The sequence below is a fragment of the Lissotriton vulgaris genome, chromosome 5 (genome assembly GCF_964263255.1).
Source record: "Lissotriton vulgaris chromosome 5, aLisVul1.2, whole genome shotgun sequence".
In the NCBI taxonomy this organism is placed as follows: Eukaryota; Metazoa; Chordata; class Amphibia; order Caudata; family Salamandridae; genus Lissotriton; species Lissotriton vulgaris.
Window position 1 is genome coordinate 1,782,684,952 of NC_141693.1, and position 23,145 is coordinate 1,782,708,096.

The 23,145-nt window shown below is 46.2% G+C and overlaps 1 protein-coding gene across 1 annotated transcript in view; it reads right to left on the reverse strand.

Annotated features, from left to right (window-relative positions):
- The window catches only part of HSD17B1 (hydroxysteroid 17-beta dehydrogenase 1), a 107,082-nt gene extending 93,149 nt beyond the window's left edge, over nucleotides 1-13,933 (reverse strand). Inside the window, exon 1 of the mRNA XM_086920487.1 lies at nucleotides 13,695-13,933. Coding sequence (XP_086776613.1) covers nucleotides 13,695-13,791 — 97 coding nt within the window. The 5' untranslated portion in view covers nucleotides 13,792-13,933. The remainder of the gene's footprint in view (nucleotides 1-13,694) is intronic.
- Between the last annotated feature and the right edge of the window lie 9,212 nt (nucleotides 13,934-23,145).

A 23,145-nucleotide genomic window follows, 5' to 3' on the forward strand; every position in this document is an offset into this window, starting at 1 on the left:
TTGACTTATAATGGGAAACGAAGAAGTTACAAAGTTACTGTTTAAGGACACTTCCGGACAGACTACGATAAAACCCCTGTAGACTAGGACACTTCGAGAGTCAAGACCCATGGGAGCACCGGAGTACTCGTGCTACCTCACCCAGGGAAGCCGGGTGCATAGGTGCCTTTTGGTGTCGGGTTTCGTCATCGTTTTCTATGGAGAGCTGCAAAGAAGTGCTGCAGGCAACCAGAGGAAAAGTGTCCGGGTGGAAACAAGGGTGGATCGGTGATGTGAAGAACCTGAAAGCAGAGGGGACAGAGTCCGGGTCACTAGCCAGTGACCAGGAAGGAACCAGGCGATGTCACGTGCTTGAAGGTGAAGAAGGTGAACATGTCTCTTCAGCACGAGGTCCAGGAGGCATCGACGATGACCAGGCGCTGGATTCGAGCTGTCCCACAAAGGATCTAGTTGACTACAGTGTCGGTATCCGGATTGGACCCAAAAAGCCTTGGCAACTACAACTACAACCCAAGCAGGATGTCAAGATGGGCTCTGTTGCAGACCAGCAATTTCTGTGGCGCTTTTCCTTTGAAGGGAAGTTGGAGCAAACCTTGAGCAACCAAGAAAGCAGTTTAGTTTTATAGAAAAGTCTTCAGGGAGCTCACTAGCCAACGGGCAAAGAACCGGGAAGACGCGTCAAGCTGAAATGCAAGAGCGGGCCCCATGCGGCACTCTTGGAATGTGGGGGCTGAGCTTCGGTGCAAATGGCCCTCTGATCTGGGGCTTCTCGTACCCCAATGCACAACTGTGAGGGTACCTCGGTAGTCGAGCTGTTAGCAAAATGCAGGATGTCCAGGGTGTCCGGTCCCACGTCTCTCTCGTGTCCGTCATGGGTCTCAGCTTTGCTGTGGATGTGGGTCGGAGTCAGAGAAGTCTGAGAGTCTAGTTCCTGTGTCGCTGAGTTTTCAGGTTCCGACGGGAGTGTGGACAAAGCAGACTGGCAAGTTACTGGTGGTGCCTGTTTGCACAGGGTGGTCACTCCTTGACCGCAAGGGAGATGTCTTCCGTCTTCTAGTCAGAATATAATGTCGAAGGTCCAAGAGTTCTGTATCAAAGTTTCTTTCCAGGATAATCTAAAGTCCTGGGGACACAGCTCCTACACTTATACTAAGCTAAGGGGCTGGATTACCTGCCTAGGTCCCTCCTATGGGTGGACTTGAGAAGGCGGTGGTTACACCCCTTTCCCTTTGTCCAGTTTCGTACCAGAGCTGGGGCTGGAGTGCCCCAGCAACTGGTTTGAACCGGGCTATGCATGGAGCACCTTGTGTGCCCCAGGTAGTGTCTCATAAAGCATCTGCTCATGCAGCCTTTCCTGTTCCAATACACATCTGTCTGTCTGGGGAGGTGCTGGCACCTCCCTGGACAGGAAACCTATTGTCCAGGCCTTCCCTGCCGGAGTTTCGTCCAGCAGCAGGAGGTCAGACTTGTGTCTTTGGCAGCAGCATCCATTTTGTGATGCTGGGGCTCTGTTTAACTTTAACCGAGTAAAGCAGTAACATACATGTCTGTTCCCTCTAGAAGGGTGGAATGCTACCCCCGCCGACAGTATTGGCGGGGGGGGTAGTATTCCAAAGTGTTTGACACCTTACACGACATGTTTTGATAAAGCCAAACCAAAGTTAGCATTAACCACAAGGATTATAATGCACTTAAGAGTATATGGTATGGCTATATCATAGAGCAGCTATAAGGAGATGGTTCCGAAAGCTGCAGAGGGGCTCCGCTCATGCTAGGGCACCCTCTCACATAAAACCAAGCACTTTGCCTCCAGGATTGTTGAGGCCTACCATAGTCTTATAGGTGCATATGTGTCTATATATAAGGTAGATATAGGTATACTATATCTAAGTAAGGGGTGATTACACCACCTTGCCCAAGCTGAGTGATCACCCTGTGGTGTCAGTTTGGAGGGCCAGCCAGGGGTGGCATAATACATGCTGCAGCCCCTGGTAGGCCTTGGATGCACCCATGCCCTGGGTACCGAGGGTACACTATACAGGGGCTCACAAAGGTGACCCAATACCCAATCTGGTATGTACCTAAAGTACATGGTATCAATTTAAAGAGAGAACAGCTGGGCTGGGGTTCTGATTAGCAGGCCCACAACCACACTAAAGTCGAAAAACCGGAAAATCACAGCAAAAAATGGGGGTGACCATAGGAAGCGGACCCTACTCTCCTACATTGGACTTCCTGACCTGCTTTTAATTCCGCGCTCACCAGCCCAGCACATCTACACTTAAGAGGCCCCTCACCCCATGACACCAAACGGCATGGAACAAAAGATCTCCGCCAAAAAAAACCTCAATGCCGACCCGACGAGGAGCAGGCCCAATGATGAAACATGACACCTGCTGGCTGGGTGTGTGAGGGCCCTAGTTCCAAAGGGAATTATTCCCCTGCAGTGTAACATCCATAGGACTACCTCTTACCATGGTGGACCTTGTACATAGCTATCTATTCCCCCTCATGTTTTTTCTATAAACCAGTATAGGACCAACGTACCTTCTTTTGGTTTAGATCTACAATATGACTTTTAAAAATATCAGCTTCATCTAGTCAAAAAACATGTTCCACTTATAACTCATCACGTAGCATCTCATGTACAAATGATAATCATTGCTACAAAAATAATTATTCCCTGTCTGCACAATTATTATTTTAACCATATATCCTTTCGAGTGGATTGCAGTGGGAGTTTTGATTTTGAAGTAGAAGAACTTGGATTTTTTTCCAATGTATGTGATGATTCTGCATCATACATTTGACACACCACACAAGCCCTCCTTATGAGTGATGGTTCCCCCCAGAGCATTAACTTTGGAAGAATACCGCCTCTGGCTGGTCCAAGTAGGCCAGTGTCTGTGAGTCTGGTATTTCCAGCACTGGGTGCAGTCCGGAAGTAGGGGCAGGAGCACAGCCAGCCCTGCAGGGTGAACATACAACGCTTCCCTGTCCTAATTCTGCCCTGCTATGCCCCACTATACCGCTATCCCCACCACTGACCCTTCTACAGACACTGTCCAACTGCTCCGAGCAAGCTGAAAATGTTGGCATATTTGTCCCTCAAATCGAGGGACTTTCTGGGGACAAGCCATGTAGTAATTGCACTATTTTGGTGCAAGGATACTGTCTAGAATTGGAGATTTCGGGCTCTCAGTCACCCAGCACCAAAATCTGGAAAATTTGTAATGAGGTCTTAGACCCATTTTTATAATCTGGATTTACAGAGCACCTGTCGCCAAACAATTATAGGATCATCTTTAGAGAGGAGCGTTGGCTCTGCCCACGTGTTGGGAGCCAGGAATACGTGTTTTGATTGGGCAGAAGGTGTGTGCTTCCACAAAACAGTGCATGGCCTCCACAGCCATGCTCATTTTGTTAATTTATCCAGCTACCTAAGCTTGAACTTTCAAGGACACTCACATGACACTGGATTGCTATTAAAGTGTCTTAAATTACCTAGATATTGCATGTTATTTTTTCATGGAGGGCAGCCTTTTAGGACTGGTTTAACAGTGCCACTGTCACTTTACCTTCTAACCTACACAGTCGCAGCCGACCATATCGTGGGTGGGGGGATGGCACGGGGAGGTAGTCGCACGGGTGGAGGGGTTAACTTAATTTAATTAAAAATGTTAACTTACCTTCGCCTCAGGTCCCGTGTCGTGTCTCCTCTCTCCTCTCCACACAGGAAGAAGGCAGCCTCCCTCCCCTACCCTAAGTCAATCACAACACTGCAATGGCAATGTATGTTAATGTGACGCTTTACATGTAAATAGCATGGGAATATATATGTATTTGTGTGGAGGCAAAGAACTGTTGAATATTATTGATGTAGGTTCAGGGGCGGCTCCTTCACATGGGCGGAGGAGCCTCGCCCCACTGCTTCCTTGCAGTGCGAGAAGCAGAAACACAAAATGGCATTAAGAATGCAAGGTTTGGTTGGGGAAAGGCAGGCGAGTGGGCGGTCTGCTCCAGGCAGGGGACGAGTGGCTAGCCCACTGTTGTGGGCCCTGACTGTTTGGTCGGCCCTAGGGATTGTAAAACCAATCTTTTGTAGCTACTTTGTTTACAAAACTGTGAGGTAAAAGTATCATGACACCCGCTTGTTCCAAACTTTTCTCTGAGTTCAAACACATGGGGGAGAAGGCAGCCCTGTCTGCTGTTAAGTTCGAAATGGCCATTTTAAAATATGCCTTGTCTCAAAGTATAGTAGATGTCACATTGTAAACAGAGCTCCTAAGAGCACCTGCTTCTTGAAACTTTACCATCAGTGGATGCAGATTTTTATACAAGACTTCAGAGAATCTACATTGCTTCCATGTCCTCACACCAAGCGTGACTGTATGTTATATTATGTTGTGTTATGTTAAAATTACTTCTAAAGCGCACTTACACCAAACGGTTTCATGGCGCTGTGAGCGGAGGGAGAAGCAGAAAGTCAGCAGTGAAGGTTAATGGACAGGTAATGTGTTACACATAGGCCTGGCAGAACAATAGAGTTTTCAGACGGGATCTAAAGTGGGTATAGAAAGTGGTTGATCTAAGTTCCAAAGGAAGTGAGTTCCAACAAGAGGGGGCAAGAAAAGAGAATCTGAGGCCACAGTGTTTCTTACGGATAAAAGTAGGGGTTGTGAGTAGAGCCAGGTGGGAGGAACGAAGATTATGAGAAGGAAGATAGCGGTGAAGCAGGGAAGAAATAAAGGCTGGACCAAGGCCGGCCAGTGCTTTAAAAGTGATGCAGCCTAGTTTAAATTCACTGTGTTTAGCCGCTGGGAGCCAATGAAGGCTTTTAAGCAAGGGGCGGACATGGTGATGTCTCGGTTGATGAAAAATGGGTCTAGCAGCCTGATTTTGTACCAGCTGCAGACGACGAAGATGGTAAGCGGGGATGCCAACATAGACCGAGTTGGCATAGTCGATACAGGAGATGACCAGGGCCAGAAGAGCCAGCGTTAGAGCCTCCGTAGTTAAAAATCGGGAGATCTTACGAATTCTGCGGAGGTGGAAAAAGCAGGAAGATACCACTGCGCTAATCTGGGACTTCATGGAAAGGTCTTTACAAATTATGATCCCCAGGCTTTTTGCCGAATCAGCAGGGCAGGGAGGGGAACCAAGGCGGGGGGGCCAAAAGTTAGAATTCCACGGGTGGGAAGTACCTGCGGTCAAGATCAACTCAGTCTTGTCGCGGTTGAGTTTTAGATGATTGGCCTCCATCCAATTACTGATGAGGCACATAGTGGACTGTAAATTATGGATTGAGTGGTCTGAGGAGTCGATATCGAAAACCAGCTGGATGTCATCTGCATAGTTAAAAGCGGTGACCTTGCTTCCACGTAGGGACCGAATGAGGGGAGTCAGGTACAGGTTAAAAAGAAGGGGGGAGAGGGAGGATACCTGGGGACACCACATGTCAGCTTAACTTTTTCCGCAGAAAAGTTGGAGAGGCGGTCGGCTTGGTGTCGGTTGCTGAGGAAAGAGCAGATCCACCTGAGAGCCGGCCCCTGGATGCCAGCGTTGCCGACACGGTCGATTAAGATGTTATGGTCGACCGTGTCGAAGGCAGCCGACAAATCCAGGAGCACTAAGGCCTGGCTGGTCTTAAGATCCGCTCCCCTCCTAAGTTCCTCCATAACTGAGAGGATGACTGACTCAGTAGAATGAGCTGGCCTAAAGCCAGCTTGTTGCGGGTCAAGGAACTGGGAGCGTTTGATGAAAGAACTAAGGAAGTTAATAACATGGGCCTCAAGCACCTTACTGAGGTAAGGGGGCAACGAGATGGGACGAAAGTTGCTCATTAAGGAGGAGTCAGCATTGGGTTTCTTCAGAATGGGGACAACTTCGGCTATCTAGCTATCTAAAAGGAATCGGGGACCAAACCAAGTCTGAGGGAATTATTGAAAAGTGCCAGAGGGGGTTTAGGACAGGTGGTGAAAACTTCTTGTAAAATGTGAGGCGGACAACAATCTGTGGGGGAGCCAGAGCCTACCTTTTTTAGAAGACCAAAGAACTCGTCCTCGGATATCAGGGGTATCTGGTCCACTATATAAGAGTTTCAAATAATAGGTACCGAAATAGAGGGTAGTATGGAAGAAGTGATGCTACTTTTAATCTTAGCGATTTTATCCATAAAGAATGAGTTGAGGGAGTCACAAAGAGTTTGAGAGGGGAGGGGCTTTATAGTCACTCTATCAGGGTGTGAAAGCTCCTCAACTATAGAAAATATATATTTTGTCTTGTAGCGGAATCGATAATCTTCAGGGAGAAATATGAAGTTTTAGCTTGGAGAATAGCTTGTTTATAGTCTTTAAGCCGGGCCATAAATAAAAAAAAATTCTAGGGGCGTAGTCTCCCCTCCAGCTGCGTTCGGCTTGCCTGAGTGGGAGTGTAAACACAATACGATAATAAAGCAGGTTTCTTAAAGGGGAACTCACTTTTATGCTAAGGACAATTCTAGGTCCCGAAGGTCTGTCCTCCCTAGAACCTCTTGTTTCAGTACCCGAGACACCAGGAAGAAGAACAAGCATTGGCAATAGTCAATAGGTCTCGCCTTTGGGACCTTATAAGTGTTTAGCCACGCAGCAGTTGATGTTGTTGCACCAAGGATATTGTGCTGCATAATTAAATACTTAGAAGGTCCCAAAAGTGAGACCTATTGGCTGTGCCAAATCTTGCTCATTTTTGGCCTGGTCATGGCCCACGGTCCTAAACAAAAACAGCTTAAACACAGGCCCCTTCAGCAGTGCCAGACTGCCCAAAGTTCCAGTACATAACTGTGGTCAGCACTCATATTGACACGTATACAAGGACACCCCCCCCCCCACCTTAGCGAGACCTACGTTTACTTTTTGAGCTTTTAGAAGTGGAAATGCCAGCACATTGGTTGGACATGTGCCCCCAGTGAGCCTTTTACCTCAAGCAGGACAAGAGTGGGCTTTGCGAATGAGACGGAATGCTGGTCTGTTCTCATGAACAAGTATCGCCATTTGTTCAGAGATTCTGGAAGGGTCAGCAGCCGGTACTTTAACATGATTTCGTCTAAAATCAGTATTTTTTGCGGATAAGGAAATACCTTGTTAGCTGTTAATTTTTTTTTTTAATCATCTAGGAATAGTTTGGATAGATTTAAAATATATTTGAAGCGATTTCCTAATTAAGTTATTTCAATTTAGGTTTCAAATTTGAAAATACCGACTTTTGATGGATTTCCCCAATATTTGTTACTTGAAAAATACTGTTTATGCGGGTAAAATACGACTAGGTGCCACTCAGTTTTGGAGAATGCCGGCAAATGTCACCTAACTACACGACTAACTGTGAGATTTGCGGGAGTAGAAAACTTACTGCGCATAATGAGCACAATAGAGTTTCGAATGGTGGCTCTGTTGGTGCGCTTCTAAAAGCAATCCTTTTACAATGGTTTCCATGGGGGGACGGGTTAACAACAGCGTACAGGCGTCTCTTCAGAGCCGTTTCCTGCTCTCACTAAATTAATATGTAATCCCCAACACCTGCTGTTCAGTGGTCTTTGCTAAACCTCTGCAAGTATGCAGCATTCCAGGTCCCCATCAGGTCACGTGCACAGGGCGGCCTTTCACATATCTAACCCTGCATAGTTGCACGCAGCCCTCGAGAAAAGATTAAGGTGTTCCGAGCAAAGGCAGCAGTCAAACGAACACTGCACGCACGCCTCTGCACTTAGCACAATGCGGTGTGATGAGTTCTGGGGAAGTATATGTGAGGAAACCAGGTGAACGTTAGCTTACTCTGGAGCAATATCACTTTCACCTGCCATTTCAGTGTACAAACACCAGATATTACGTTCTGGAACCCAAAATTATTCACTGCTCCTCACTGCAGAACACAGGACGCACGGTGTTTGGAAAGCACGGTAGCACACCCAGTATTATTACCCCTATCAAGACTGGAGACCAATTAAATTCGCTAAACTGTGAACACCTGACAACAAACAACGCTATGAGCGGGACTGGAATGCCAAAACTTCATGAACAATGTTTTCTCCCAAAATAATGTTCATGCACTGTGAGAAAAGTCATCAACTCTAGACACAGCAGTCACCGAATTAATAAAGATCCCTCTTTCGCACAAATAAAGTAAAGATGTGCCACCCAAAGTCAACCAAACCTTCTAAATGTTCAAATGAAGGCTAACAAGCGCACGCCTCGCGCCGCAGCAGGGGGAGGGGGCCTAAACGATTCCCTTGTGGGAGCATGCGACTATATGGCACCGCCATATGGCGCCACGCACTCCCGCAAGGGAATCGCCAGTTGTGCACACGTTGCCATTGCAAGCAATGCAATGCGTGCATGTCTTTGCAGGGAAAGCTGTGCCGATGGCATTAGGTCTCTCCCCTATGGCAGCGCATGCGCGTTACATATGCGAGACCTAAAAAGCACAATAAAGTGAAAGAGACGATCTTGGCTAATAAGTGCCCATATTTCCTGCGATCAGGGGAGCCCTATAGTTCTCAAGTGACCTCATTAGGTGGCCAAGATTTCATTTGGCCAATATAATCAGTCCCACAATTAACACTTTCCAGTTGTAACATTCCAAAAATATTCTTCCAGATCGATGTATTTAATAACATGCTCAATTTAGAAAAACATTTAAATGTGAGAGGACCATCATTAGCATAGGAAGCCCAAAACCGTGGAAAAATATTTCTACAGGTATAGGAAATACAATTTATTTGAGCAGCTTTGACCGATTACAATATTTATAAGCAGAATCCAAAAAATAGAAAAGTACATCAGACTTCATTGTGCATTTATTTTCAATATTTCAAAACGTTTAGAAAGTAAGATAATTGAAACACGCAGGGTCTCTGTAACCTGTACACATTCTGCTTTTATGTGAATCCGGATAACATTGTCTGCTTTCCCATTAGACATCTCTCCATTAAATATTTTTTTTCAGCATCTTTTTCTGTCCTGAGTGTTTGTACGTCTAACAACTCAAATTCAGGCAGGAAACGGACAAAAAATGTGGGAAATTCCCCAAATTGCACAAATATGCCAAAAATCTGCTAATAAATCAAATAAAAAATGTTCATGGCACTAATGGCCTGATATGCTATCCGTGTTTACAAACCAGAGATGCACGCATTGCAAACAGACTGATTTGCTAATGGCAGGGCCAGCCTCAAGGTTTTAGGACCCCAGGCATTAAGGTGAAAGTTTGAGACTCACTAATTTGAATTCGACCTTACATTCCAGGAAGGACTTTTCATACTCTTTGGTAATATCCAAGCAACTTTACAAGAAGTAACTTCCCTGGTAATCAGTGACATGGATAACAGCATAAATAAATAATGGCCACAAATTAAATACACACTGCTTTTATTTTAGATGGTTATGCACTGCATTATCCTGACTAGCTAGAAAAGCTGCCCATATGCGTCTTTTTCTGACAGGCCATTAAGACTGGGGCAAAGTCAATCACATGTGAGGCCCAGGATTGATAATGTATTTATTATTTATATAGCACTACATTGCCCACTTCTGTCATTTCTAAACGCTGTAAATAACAGATGCTACTGATAGCCAATTTATCGTGCTTCATTTTACAGACTTTAGAAGGATGGAAGGCTAAGCCTTCCTTGCAGGATGATTAGAACTCATAACCTCCATAACAGATTACTGCAGCTTTTTAGCAGGGAGCCTGCAGCTCACCATTCTACTGGCAGTAGACATGTGTCAGGCAGAGCCTGAAGTTTGACTGACTCAACCCCAGGCCCACTCTCAACCCTCTTCTTCTCATCCGCTTGCAATCTGAAATCTCTGCTTTTCCCCCTTTCCTTTGGCCCTGCCACTCTTTTCTCTTTCAAGTGTTCGCATTTCCTTTGCTTCTTGCTCGTTTGCCCCGCTCTCTCTCCACCCCTTTCTTTTGGTTCTTTTTCTACCTCTTGCCTCATCAATTTCTTCTTTCTCTTATTTCTCACTTCCCTGCTCTCATTCGCCCTTCTATTTTTCACCCTTTCAGTGTTTTGCCCTTGTTTCTTTTCCTTTCCCCTATTGTGTGCTGTCCCGTTAAGGGAGTCCTTATTTTATCTTCTTTTCTTCTTCTTTTCTTGTCTTTCTCGCCCTATTGCAGCTGTTTTTCTTCCTTGCACGTGATTCCCCTTTTTCTCTTACTACATTTTTTCCTTCTCCATCTTTACCTTCTGTGTGCTCCTGTCTTTAACCTTCGTTTCATTCCTCCTGCACCCTCATGGCCCTGTCCTGTCACCCAATCTCCCCCCATGTCCCACAGGCTGACTGACCCAGTGCCAATTTAGGGCAGCGTGACCAGGGTGGCCGCACTGGGCGCTGACCTGGAGGGAGGCTACTAACCTCAGGGGGGCGCTGGGTTTAGCAATAACTTACGATTTAAAAGCACATGCTGTAGAGATTCTTGTGCATCTAGCTTATAGGCAGCAATAAAAATGTCAAGATACTCTTGTGATTATTGCTCTTGCTAGAGAGAGATTGGAGTTTTGTCTAGTGGCAATTTTGACTCAGCATGAAGTAGCACAGAGGGTTAATATGCCTGCTGCAAAGAGCAAATCTGTATTTTATGTGTATAGCTGAATGGATTAGTAAAGCGAGCCTTTACGTGCACTTTGAAACAAATTAAATGTATGTGAAAGAGGGGCTATTGCGAGATGATGGGCACCTTTGCAGGTGATAGGAATCCGAGGAGGAGATCATGGGTGGGGCGCCAAAAAAGACTGTTGCACCAGCTGGCACCAGCACTAAAGCCAGCCCTGAACCGATCCATCTCTGGCTAGTAGGAAAGGAGTCAGTCATGATGGCAAATGGGTAGTTGCATGTTAGTCACAGTTTTACACACAATTTCACTTGTGAACGGTTTTGCGAAGCACAACCAAACTTTCAGTGACAGGTTGAAAGGTGGTGTCTCGGTGGATGAGAGGAGGGAGAAGTGATGTGTGCACCATGTGCGTCTGCAGCTACATACTTGCTTAGCTGGGGGCCGAGGAAGACTCCTGCCGTGTCACAGTATACCATCTTTTAGATTTTGCCTGACATGCCGCAGCCAGTGTGTGGACTTTAGCACTGCAGAGCAGGGCATGTACCGGCTGCAAAGTCAGACACTGCTGGGTGAAGGGTAGTTTGTCCTCCCCGCCTCCAAATGGTACAGTGACGTGGACTCTGTGCCAACGCCCACTATGCACATGCCTAGTAGCTGCGCTGGGTACCCGAATGCCATTTGCGCTGTGACTATTTACGAATAGGTTGAATTGAAGATTGCCCATTTTCTGTTGGTCTCAATACAACCTGCCTCATGAATATTAATTAGGTAGGTCACCATTTGTGATCCTCCGTAATTGGCTGCGCATGCAGGGATGGTGGCCTGTAAGAGACAGCAAACCTGCATCCCTGCTCCTGCTTTCTCGAACAAGAAAGATTTTACTCTAACAACACCGTGTGCCCATCTAAGGAACAGCTGCTGCTTTGAAAAAAAATGAGTTTGTTTGGGATGACATCAGGAGAGAGCAGCAGTGGTCCACTGGCCCTCCCCCACCCACATCCTGTAAGGGCACCTGGAACGATCGTCAACAGAGAAGCCCTGGGCAAAAGCTTCTCCCTAAGGAATCAAACAGCACCTAATTTGAGGTGTTGGAATCTAATTAACAATTTGTAATCGCATTGGTGGTCACAAACCATTGATACATGTCAGTGCAAATTGCCATTGGGAAGCGACGCCCCTTTCATAATCCTCCCTAACTGAGATTCGCTAGGACTTTTACCTGACAAAAAAGCTTTATTGACTCTCAAAAGGGTTGTGTACATTTCGAAACACTCTTTCCAGGTGGAAGCCCCTGCTGGTTTTGTGAATGGCAGGACCGTGACGGCAAAGGTCTTTTTTTTACATCGTGCCCAAAGAAATCTGTAGGAAAATAGGAACTCTGCATTTTTTTGGAAACATAAATGTGCTGGAGATTTGAACAGCCACTGCTTATCACAATTTTGAATGTTGAGAAACAGTTACAGCCAGCAATGCTGTGTGTGGGAGGAGCAGGGAACGAACCAATGTGCACATTGCTTAATTTGTGTGCCCGTGTCAAAGTTTGGCTCCGAAGCCACGGAGCGCGCTATGGAATGTCTGACATGCTGAATACCAAGGCGCTATAGTCTTGATTCCACCTCAGGCATCTTTCATCCACCACCAGTTCACTCTTGCAGCTTATTTTTATAGCATTGCTTTCTTTCGTTATCGCTGTGTTTTCAGTCTCTGTCCCCTTCCATCTTTCCCCCTTTGCGTTTTATTTGATCTCTTTTGCTCTGGGTCAAAGCCTGATGAGAAAACAAAAGTGCCGGTCCCAAAAAATGAGTACCAGTGCATGCACAGGAGTTGTTGAAGGGAACTACAGTGGCAAATGGTTAATTCGTATTTTTCATTTGGCATTGACGGTTGTTGTATGAGCTTACACTGCCTCGCGGCGGCTTCAAACCCCAAAACACATTAGGCCTTGAGTACTATTATGATTATAATTACTTGCCTTTAGGCCAAACCAGTCAAGAATTGAAGTATCACTATCAAGTGGACTTGGGGTGTCTAAAGGAATTTGTTAATGGTATATGTTATAACCACCGGGTCGGTAATATTTGCCAAAATGAGGTAAAGTTTAATTACATATTTCTTCAAAGCACGGACACAATTAATAAATTGCCTTCGGTGTAGACAGCTGCGTCGAGCTGCAAAGCATGTGGTGCGCGTAAGGATGGACGCACACGCCGGCGTGCGTGCGCAGCGGTAACATTGCACCTGCATTTTGGACGGTCAGGTCTGCAAGTTCTTGCAAGAGGGGCGGATACCTGTGCAATCAAGACACCCGTTCCACGCGCAGAGGTGCGGGAGCCAAGTCATCGTGTGGCGCGCTCTGCGCCACCTCAGACGTAAGTACACTCGGCTTCTATGCGCACGCGAGAGCAGGCCAGACGAGGCTGGACAATTTGTAATCTGACTATGAGAACCGTGCCCCCTGTCACCAGAGGACATGCTCGATGAACCTGCCGTGTGTGGGGTGGGAGGAACGTCCGACCTATCTGGTGGCACAGAAGGGACCCGTCTTAGAAGCTGCGTAATGATGTATGTAGTACAGCTCTCGAGCTCAACTTTCAAACACAAGAACATACACGCCACACTCCCGATGTACACACATTCAGCTAACTCCTAACATATGAACATAGACACCTCTTCACAGTGCGGACAGCATATATTCACAGCCGAATCTGAGGGATACCACGGAACCCTCAGAACTGTTTTATCCCTCAGATTCGTTTGGGAAAGTCTTCCCCAGACTACGGAAAGCGCCAAGATGCCCGCAATATACGCCAAAGGCAGAGTGTGCGCTACACAGATGCTAATAACATAACAGGGCAGGTATGACACGACAGTACAGGCCAGGGCAAGCACAATTGCTGTTTGAAGTTTGCCACCAGGGCTATGCTATCAGTGCAGCAGGTACAGTGGCGCCAGGGTCTGGGAGTATATCGGGCTCATGGCTGCCATCCTGCTCACGGGAGGTCAGAAGGGTTCATTTTCCTGGCTCGCATTAGGACCCATGGCACCCATGCTGCGTCAATTTTTACCACCCACAGAGCTTGCTCACATAGCGCCTTTACCTTTGAACGCCCCGGCGCTGTCGGAGGCCAGGCGGACAGCTAGGCCGAGCCCTATCCCGGACGAGCAGCCTGTTATGAGCACAACCGTCTTCTCCATGGTCCCGGCCGAGACAGCCGCGCTGGATCCGAGACTCCTTCAATGCGCTGCCAACCCCTGACTCTTGTAATTCTCGGTTTTTCCCATTCCCTATGGTTTATGTTGCACGACTCTCGTGTTGTGTCTGCCCCCTTATCTCAAGGTTTTCTTGGACTGTTTTGCTCTGGCTGGCTGTTCCTTGGCTGTGAACCCTGTTCCGACTCACTGTTTCCCACCTCACCTCGTAAAATGTGAAAGGGCACACATATATTTCTAGCTGCCACTGAGTGGGCGCTCAAGGGGAAGCGGGCTCTGGGCACCCGAACCCCCGGGGTCGCGTGAGGACAGGACCCCGTTTTATGAGGCTTCTTTCGGCCTGGCTCGATTGATGGCCTCGCTCTCTGAGGCAGGCGCTGGCAACATCTGTGCGAACGTAACCCGAGGCCTGCAGATGCAAGGTCGGCCTAGTAGGCGTCCAGAGCAGATATCTGGTTGACGACATTAAATGCGAGGGTGGGGAGCTTTGTAGAAAGCCGCTTTCCATGCTGCCAAAACATGGGTGGTCACATCCTTCTGAAGATAGCCAACTGGGGCATTCAAGGTAGCGCACGAATTCCCCTGGGGCGTCCTGCCACGGCAACTTGTCTCTGTGAATTCAACTCTCGCCGCTGACCGATGCGTGAGTGAGAGGTCACGAGATAGAATACCAGCTAGGGGTTCAACTGGACACGAACTTCAAAGTTGGGAAGGGGGAGGGGGGTTGGGGGAGACGGCTAAAACTCCCAGCCCAGGCCGGTTAGGGCGTACATTTAATTTTTTATGCTAGTCATAGTTCACGCACACTCAGTTCTGTTGTCTGCATGGAACACGTTCTTTGCAGCAAGCACATTAACCCTCCGCGCTACTTTACGATGAGCCAAAACTGCCAATAGACTAAATTCCGAACTCTCACCAGTAGGAACGTTAATCACCAGAGTTATCTTGACCTTTTTATTGTTTACTCAACACATGGGGTGCATTAACTCTAGGGAAAATATGGCGCTCACATTAGACGTCCTATTCAGTTTTACATCAATTTTTATGCGGTGCTCCAGGGGAGTGGAATCACCCAGACCACTCCAAACCAAACCAAAAGGTCCTTCTAACATCAATGCCAAGGATTGAATTGAACTTTTATTGTTGCCTGAAAGCTGTCTGGTGCACAAGGAACTTCACGTATTTTTAAACAAAAACATATTTTTAAGCTGTCTAGTATTTTGTGATCCGCCTAGAAGTTTGCCCAGGTTTCCCTAACATGATAGAATTATCCATGGTTGCCCAGATATCGGCAGCACTTTAAATAGCGCAGAGAAAAAGGACAACCAGGCTTCCACCAGCCCCCATTTGGCAATTAAAGAAGAAGGGCAGTGATTGAAAGTAAATAAAGAAGCTTGGGTACTCTTTCAAATTAAAAAAGTGCTGCTACTCAGTACCGGACTGCACAAGCCCCATTAAAGCACTTCTGTACAGTATTTTGTGGTGATGCAAGCCAATATAACAATACCAGGCAGATCTCTACTGCAATTGTATTAATCACTGCAAGATTCTTACCTGTCCCTATAATACACCGAGTCATAGGGCATCATTAGCAAGGCGGGCGGACTTTGTCCACCCGCCATAGCGCCGGGAAATAGGACCACTCGCAATGCATGTGGCGGTCCCGCACATACAATTAGGATGCGCCCGTCACAGTGGCGGGCGCCTCCCGCATTTTTAACATTGCGGCGGGCGGTGCTCAATGCACCACCCGCCGTAATACCAAAAATGCAAGTTGTGCATTTGAATGAACAATGTGACAGGCACCGCGCGGTGCCTGCCACGTTGTACATGCAAATTCAGGGGGGTACCACAGGTACCCCCCAAGTGCACCCCCACACCCACAAAATACTTGGGGGCCGCTACGGGCCACCAGTGTGAAAGACTGCATGCCTTTCCGTGGTAGAGTTGCAGCCACGGAAAGGCAAATCCCGCAAACATCCTGATATAGATGGTCTAACAGACACCGCAACCATCTTAAAACTTTTTCCGCCCGGTAGACTCATTGACCAGGTGGAAAACCAGCGGACGGTGTTTCCGTCCACCGGGGTCCCCCGCCATAGGAATATGGCGGGGGGGGGGGAATTGGCATGCGGGCGGGAGAAAATGTCGGGCGGATCGCCACCGCCATGCGACACCCAGAGCTGTGCAAACAATGATTGCGGTAAGTTAAAAATAACAGTTTTACAGCGTTTCTAGTTGGTTACACTGTCCCTAGGGTTAAAGGATATAAAAAAAAGTAAAAATATAAATTTTTATTCATGATTTTATGAATATATTGTCTTCTTTGAAAACATAAGAAAAAGTATCCATGTTTAGAAGCGGTGATAGGATGGCTTTCACAGAATCTTCCCCCTTCTGACTCCACCCCGTGTATGACGCCTACCTGTGCTAAATTTGTGCATACCCAGATAACCTTTTTTGTCTTTTCCATCACTTGTTGGTGTCTCGTATATGAACTGGAGATGAAATCAAAATGCAACCACTCCATTAGCTTAGGAAAACTCAAAATTCTCTTGGAAAGGTGGCCAAGGCAGCTGCTAGCGCTATGAGACCATACCAATGGAGTAATGTGTGCTGTGCAATGGCAGTCACATAACATAACAAAGGTAACCTTTCTTACCTATTGCCCCCTTGTGGTTATGCTATGTTAATAACTTTTATAAAGCGCATCGATTACCCAAGGGTGTCCTGGCGCTAGATTATATATCCTGAAGGCAGAGGGCAAGGAGGAAAGGAATTATTCAGTGGTTCAACAACGGCAAATGCAGGTTCCGGCAGTTTCAACTTCCAGATTGTCGCTGGAGTGTCAGACGCAGACTGCCTCAGCCTGCTATCTGCCATGCCCCAAGAGAGCAGCCCCAATCCAGATGCTCTCCGTGCTGATGCCCTACTCTACGCCTCTGCAGTATTGCCAGATTTTGAAAACCTTCCAAAGTCCAAAGCTTTTGGACTACCAAGCCACAGTAAGCCCAAAATGAACCAGTCGTAGCCCAAAAATGAGCCCAAACCTGTATCACTCAAATAATGCAATCATAGGCTGAAACAAACATTTTGGAGCATTCATCTAGTTTCTGTTTTAAGAAAATATGTATAACTCATAGTGCCTGAATTATTCATTGCACTCCACACATTAAATATTGAAATAGATATGGAAAATGATCACTCACTTTTACTTTTCATTAAAACAACATAGAAATCTACACAAAAAAAAAGGTTAATGTGACGTTATAGTTAGGAATTGTAAGAATATCTATCTTTACTTTAAAAAAAACGTAGATATTCTCTGAAAAAACAAAACCACTGACATTTAAAAAAAAAACAAAAAAACATACACACACACACACACACACACACACACACACACCAGTGCAATCGAAATAATTAGAGCAACCAATGATATATTTTATATAATATGGAGCGATACCCCTAAATTCATTGCATGAAATGTTATGAAACCACTGTAAGAACAGAGCACAACAATCTACATAAATGCATGCACCTGGCCAAGCTCCAACCCAAGTTAGGGAGAAAATGTCACTGTAACTTGTGAAAGAAATTAGCATTGTGAAAATGAACATCTTCAACTTAAAGCTGACTATCCTGAACGTGCAGAAAGCTGCAGCTCAAATAACCTGTGACCCTCAGGTCTCTGTGCTGCCATTCAACAGCACGGTTTAGAAGGATACTACAGAATGTATCACATACATTCATTAGGAACTCACTCTGCACCTACTAATGGGCATCAGTTTGACTGGCGTTCCCTAATAAAAATACAAATATTTAAAATTTGGCAACCAGTAGCCTTGGTGAGCTGTTTGTACCTTTACTGTGTTTGTACAATTCTGGTAGGAAATCTCTGAATCACACCTGTTTAGGAATTGGGCGTGAAAGCGGTGCAGACTCAATTCAATTATAAACCCAAAAGATTTGACCAGAGATTAATATTCATTTCCCTTTTTCTGACCTAAAGCCCTTTGTATTAGCAGTAGAAATGAAAATTAAGGAATATTCTTGGTAGCATTAATATATAGATAGAATCAACCACAGGCAACAATAGCATCTTCGCACACCCCTACTCGATAATATGCTACAAAGCCCAGTTGAATAATAAACATGTGCTAGAAATATGGTACGTCACACATTCTTGAAATAGTGACCGCGAGTTCTGTCGTTTTACTTTGACTTACACCAGTGCACATTACACTTATACATGGCTCATTTTGGTTGCCAGCACTGGACGATCAGGTATTCGTGCTGCAAGTCCGGGCTGAGGTGCACCGCAGAGCTGCTCGTGAACCTCACTCCTGGAACAGCAGTGGTGAGTTCTGCAGGTCAGGACTAAGATGTATGGCAGAGCTGTGTGTGGACCTTACTCCTGGACAGTCGTGGCTGACAGAAAGTGGTGGCATGGGGGGAGCATAAGGGGAAGTGCCGGGGGAGGAGGTGGGTTCATAATAAATAAATAAAACTTACCTGATGCTCCTGGCCGCCTCGAGCCTCAGTGCTTCTCTTCTTCCTGCTTCCAGCAGTCCCTGGGACAGTATCACAGCTTCTCCCATGCTGTTATCAAGTATGAGAGCAACACAGGGATTGGCCTGAGCGGTCTGGTTTAATGGTCTGCAGGTGCACGGCAGAGTTGCACGGGGACCTCACTCTCGGAACAGCTGTGACAAGTGCTGGAGGGCAGGATCGAGGTGTACGATAGTGAAGTAGTGTGGCTCACTGGTTAGAGGCGGCAGACCCGAGAGCAGAGGACGGCCCGGGACCAGGGTTCGATTCCCGGCGCGGCAGGTTTCTGGACCAGGATCAGCGGATTCGATAATTCTCTCGCCTCGGTGCCCACTCTGATCAGCGATCACACTCGGCAACTCTGGGCATTAGCTTGCCTCATCTTCACTAACGGCCCCACCAGACCGCCGGGGATGCCTGGTCTCACCCTGGAGATACCCATTAAGGGACCATCTCTCAGGGAAGCCAGGAAGGGTTTCGCAGCGGTCGAAGCGCCTTGGGACCCTACGGGTAAGTAGTGCGCTATATAAATGCCTATACATTTACGATACATGTAAATCCCAGCTCTGGAATAGTACTGGGTGGCCACTGAAGGTGAGGGTTCAAATGTTTGGCAAAGCTGCATGTGGGTCCAGGAAGTAATAGAACAGGATGGAGCTCTGAAGTTCAGGACTCTTGTGTATTAAAAAGGACTAGGTGCTGCAGTAAAGGATTTAAGTGCACTTGTGAAATTGTGAAGGGGTTGAAGTGTGTTTAGAGAGCTCTGTTTGGATTCCAATTCTGGACTACAGTGGGTGGGGGAGCAGGTTCTGAGTTGGGTGTGACCAGTGTGTGGCTCCCAGTACTAGAAGATCATAGGAAGTTGCTGAATGTGTGAATTAGGCTGTACGGCACTGCTGCATATGGGCCCATGTAATGGAATGACAGTGGTAGGTCAGGATTAAGCTCTATTGCAGAGCTGCTTGTGTATTCAATCCTAGTTCTCCAGCAGGAGTTGTTGGTGAGGCTGCAGGTCAGGAGATGTATGGCAGAGCTGCATTTATGTTTCACCACTGGGAAGCAGTGGGTTGCATCTGCAGGCCAGGACTGGTGTATGACAAAGCTGCACATGTCCCAGTGTCCGAGTACTGGAACAGCACTGGGGAGTAGGGGGCTGGAGGTCAGGTCAGGCACATGGTAGAGCTGCGTGAAGGTACTGAGGATGGAATAGAAGTGTGTGGTGTGGTAGGTCAGGATTAAAGTGCATGGCAGAGCTGCTTGTGGGTCCAAGAATTGATCAAAGAGGAAGTGAGCTGCAGGTCAACCAGTGAATGTGACACTGATCTGTAAATAAAGATGGTATTTATTTTCAGGCAAGATGGTGAATCTGATCCTCTCTTACAACAGTGTAAGTAGATTGTGACCACTTGAATTGGCAGGTACTACAATCACCCTGAGACATACAGACGAAAGCTGGATTATTTTAAAATAAAACATAGATTCTTAGTGGGCTGTTTTATGTGTGACACTTTGAGCCAGTACTTTTGAGCTGAGATTTTTAAGACCTGACATCTATAGGTATCTCAGAATCTTAAGCAATGTTGGCCAAACAGCCAATACCATTCAAGGGGTGCACAAATAAAATGAGATGCCTCACTGATTTTCATACAAATGTGTGTCCCAACACTTATAGGTCTAGCTTTAATGTAATAAACCTAAAGTGAGAGCCGAGACTTCATTTAGAAAAGAGGTCTGAACATTGCTGAATCCATTATCCAGCAAATATATGTAAAAATAAAACACCACTTTCATGTAAATGTTTATTGGTTAAGTCTATTAAAATTCAATTTTGCAAGATCCAAATCTGGTGCCTTTTATTCAGTTAGACAAAACTCACATACTACAAAATGCTATTCACTAACCTACACATGGAGACCTCCACCACTTATGTGGAGCTCTCTAAACATGGAAGGATACATTTTGGTAGCAAATGTGGCAGGGACCAGGGGAATTGTCTGGGAATTAGTATTAATAATATTAATTAAATTTAAGAAATATTCATAAAATATTAAAATGCTGTTGAGTTAAAAATGAGAATAAAAATAATACCTTTAAAATTTAATGAATATATTTTAAATATATATTTAATAAACATTTAGCTTGATTAATTTTAATGGCCAGGGGAGTCTTATGGATTGGTCATTCTCAGAAATCATAAGAGGGCAATTTCATCATTGTTAATTATAAAAAAAACTGTTTATGTGCATAGCTTATTACTTTACTTTACTACATCAACAGTGTCAGTATATGTAGTTCCAGTGTGCACTTACCTCCGAGTTTTTTCTATTTTCTCTCAGCCGAAGTTCACTCAGTGGATAACTCTACTGAGATTTTTTCTGCTATGCATTAGAATGCCTGGGATGCTGTTAAGGTATTTTGCCATTAGAGAGCTTAGATCAGTTGTTTTTAACTTGTGGTCCAGGGACGATATTAACAGATTAATGAATTGTATATAAATGAAGAAGCAACATTTAAAGTTGAAAAAAATGTAAACATTTCTGTAAATGTGAAGGAGTTTGAAATTGAGGGCAATACAAGTAAGCTAGTATTCTCAGATTGAGTCGAAGAAACAGTGTAAGTGAATTAAACAGAATATAGTATGGACAATGAGTGGCGTAAATTGAATTTAAAAAAGCTCCAATATTCCCATAAAACTTTAAATTCAGATTTTTTGTATATTTGCTTGTGAATTAAAAACAATATGTCATCATTTATCTATTTATTTATTGAATGCTTGTATCTGTATTATTTGTGTATTGTTTTGTGGTTCAAATAATTGAAAATGCTTGTGTTAGGATGCTGAGCTTCCAGTAATGACTCAGTCAGTCAGGATTCTTTATTCGATGATTAAAAATCACCATAAAAGTACAGACATACAATATACACTCAGTTCGTTTTAAAAAAAACATTAAATTAACATGAATCCTAATATAAGTACAACAAAGTCACAGTGGGTTAAAAAGACATTATAATGACTCAGTGGATTCCTCGGATTTCAATAATGGTTCACTGACGGTGGCCCTGGGTTCCAGTAATGATTAAGTTGAAGTCCACAGACGTCAAAAGTTTAAGTACCACTGATTTAAGGTCTGAATGGTACAGCTTCCAAGGGGAGGCGTTGGGAGGTGCAACTAGGAGAAATGTATTAATTTCTCTTTGTTTTGAGGTCTCGCTGAGCGAACGCGCTGCGTTCTCAACGAGACTTAAGTAAGGGCTCTCAAAAATGCACCCAAAGGCGGATTGCCTACAGTGCGTGTGTGCGGGCGCGTGCACATCGCACACCATTTTCCTCTCTCCTCACTCATGCTGGTTTGCTTGCAGCCGGCACCAGACTTTAAAGGGATCCGCTCCCCCGCCCCCCCGCCATTTCTGGCTTTGCTCGCTGAAGGCTGTCATGCCCAAGATCACTCCCGATTAAACAGCCGAGGTAATGCGCCTATAAATTATATTGTTGCTTCCTGCTACTTTGGTGTCACCTCCGCTTTCATCATTGGAGCCAAGTGTTTTGCTATCTAGATGTTGTAAAATAGACATAAAAGGTTTAGTTATGTCCTGATTAGGGTCACTTTCGGAAAGTCTTACAGAAACTACACTGTACGCATTCCTACCTGTTCTGGTCTCGTTTCTTAGAGGTTTATGGTGCTGTTCATTCACACTTGCCAGAGATGCCGAAAGAGCTCTTTTGAGCTACTTATTTAATTATGTGCTAAGAAATGTTTTACTGTGTACTATACCGTGATGCCAAATTCTGTGTGAAGTCCGTGCATTGCAACAAATGCCTAGAGGTGCTGCTGAATTTTGCACAGCCTGCTGGTAGACTCCTGCAGGATTACCACCACACCCACCTCCACCACCACCACGTTCACCACCCACCACCACCATGTCCACCACCACGACCACCACCACCACATCCACCACCATGTCCACCACCACGTCCACCACCACAACGTCCACAATCACCACCTCCACCACCACCTCCACCACCACCACATCATCCACCACATCCACCACATCATCCACCACATCCACCACATCCACCACCACTACATCCACCACCACTACGTCCACCACCACCACATCCACCACCACCAAACCCACTTCCACCACCACCACCACATCCACCACCACATCCACCACCACATCCACCACCACCACATCCACCACCACCAAGTCCACCACCACCACATCCACCACCACTACAATCCCACCACCCACCACCACCATGTCCACCACCACATCTACCACCACCACCACGTCCACGACCACGACCACCACAACCACCACATTCACCACCACCACCACATCCACCACCACTACATCCACCACCACTACGTCCACCACCACTACGTCCACCACCACCATGTCCACCACCACCACATCCTCTGCCAGCATGTCCACGACCACCACCACCACGTCCACCACCCCCACCACCTTATCCACCACCACTACATCCACCACCACTACGTCCACCACCACTACGTCCACCACCACTATGTCCACCACCACCATGTCCACTGCCACCACATCCACCACCACCACGTCCACGACCACTACCACCACATCCACCACCACCACATCCACCATCACTACATCCACCACCACTATGTCCACCACCACTACGTCCACCACCACCATGTCCACCACCACCACATCCACCACCACCTCGCCCACCACATCCACCACCACCACCACCACATCCACCACCACCACCGCATCCACCACCACCACGTCCACCACCACCACCACATA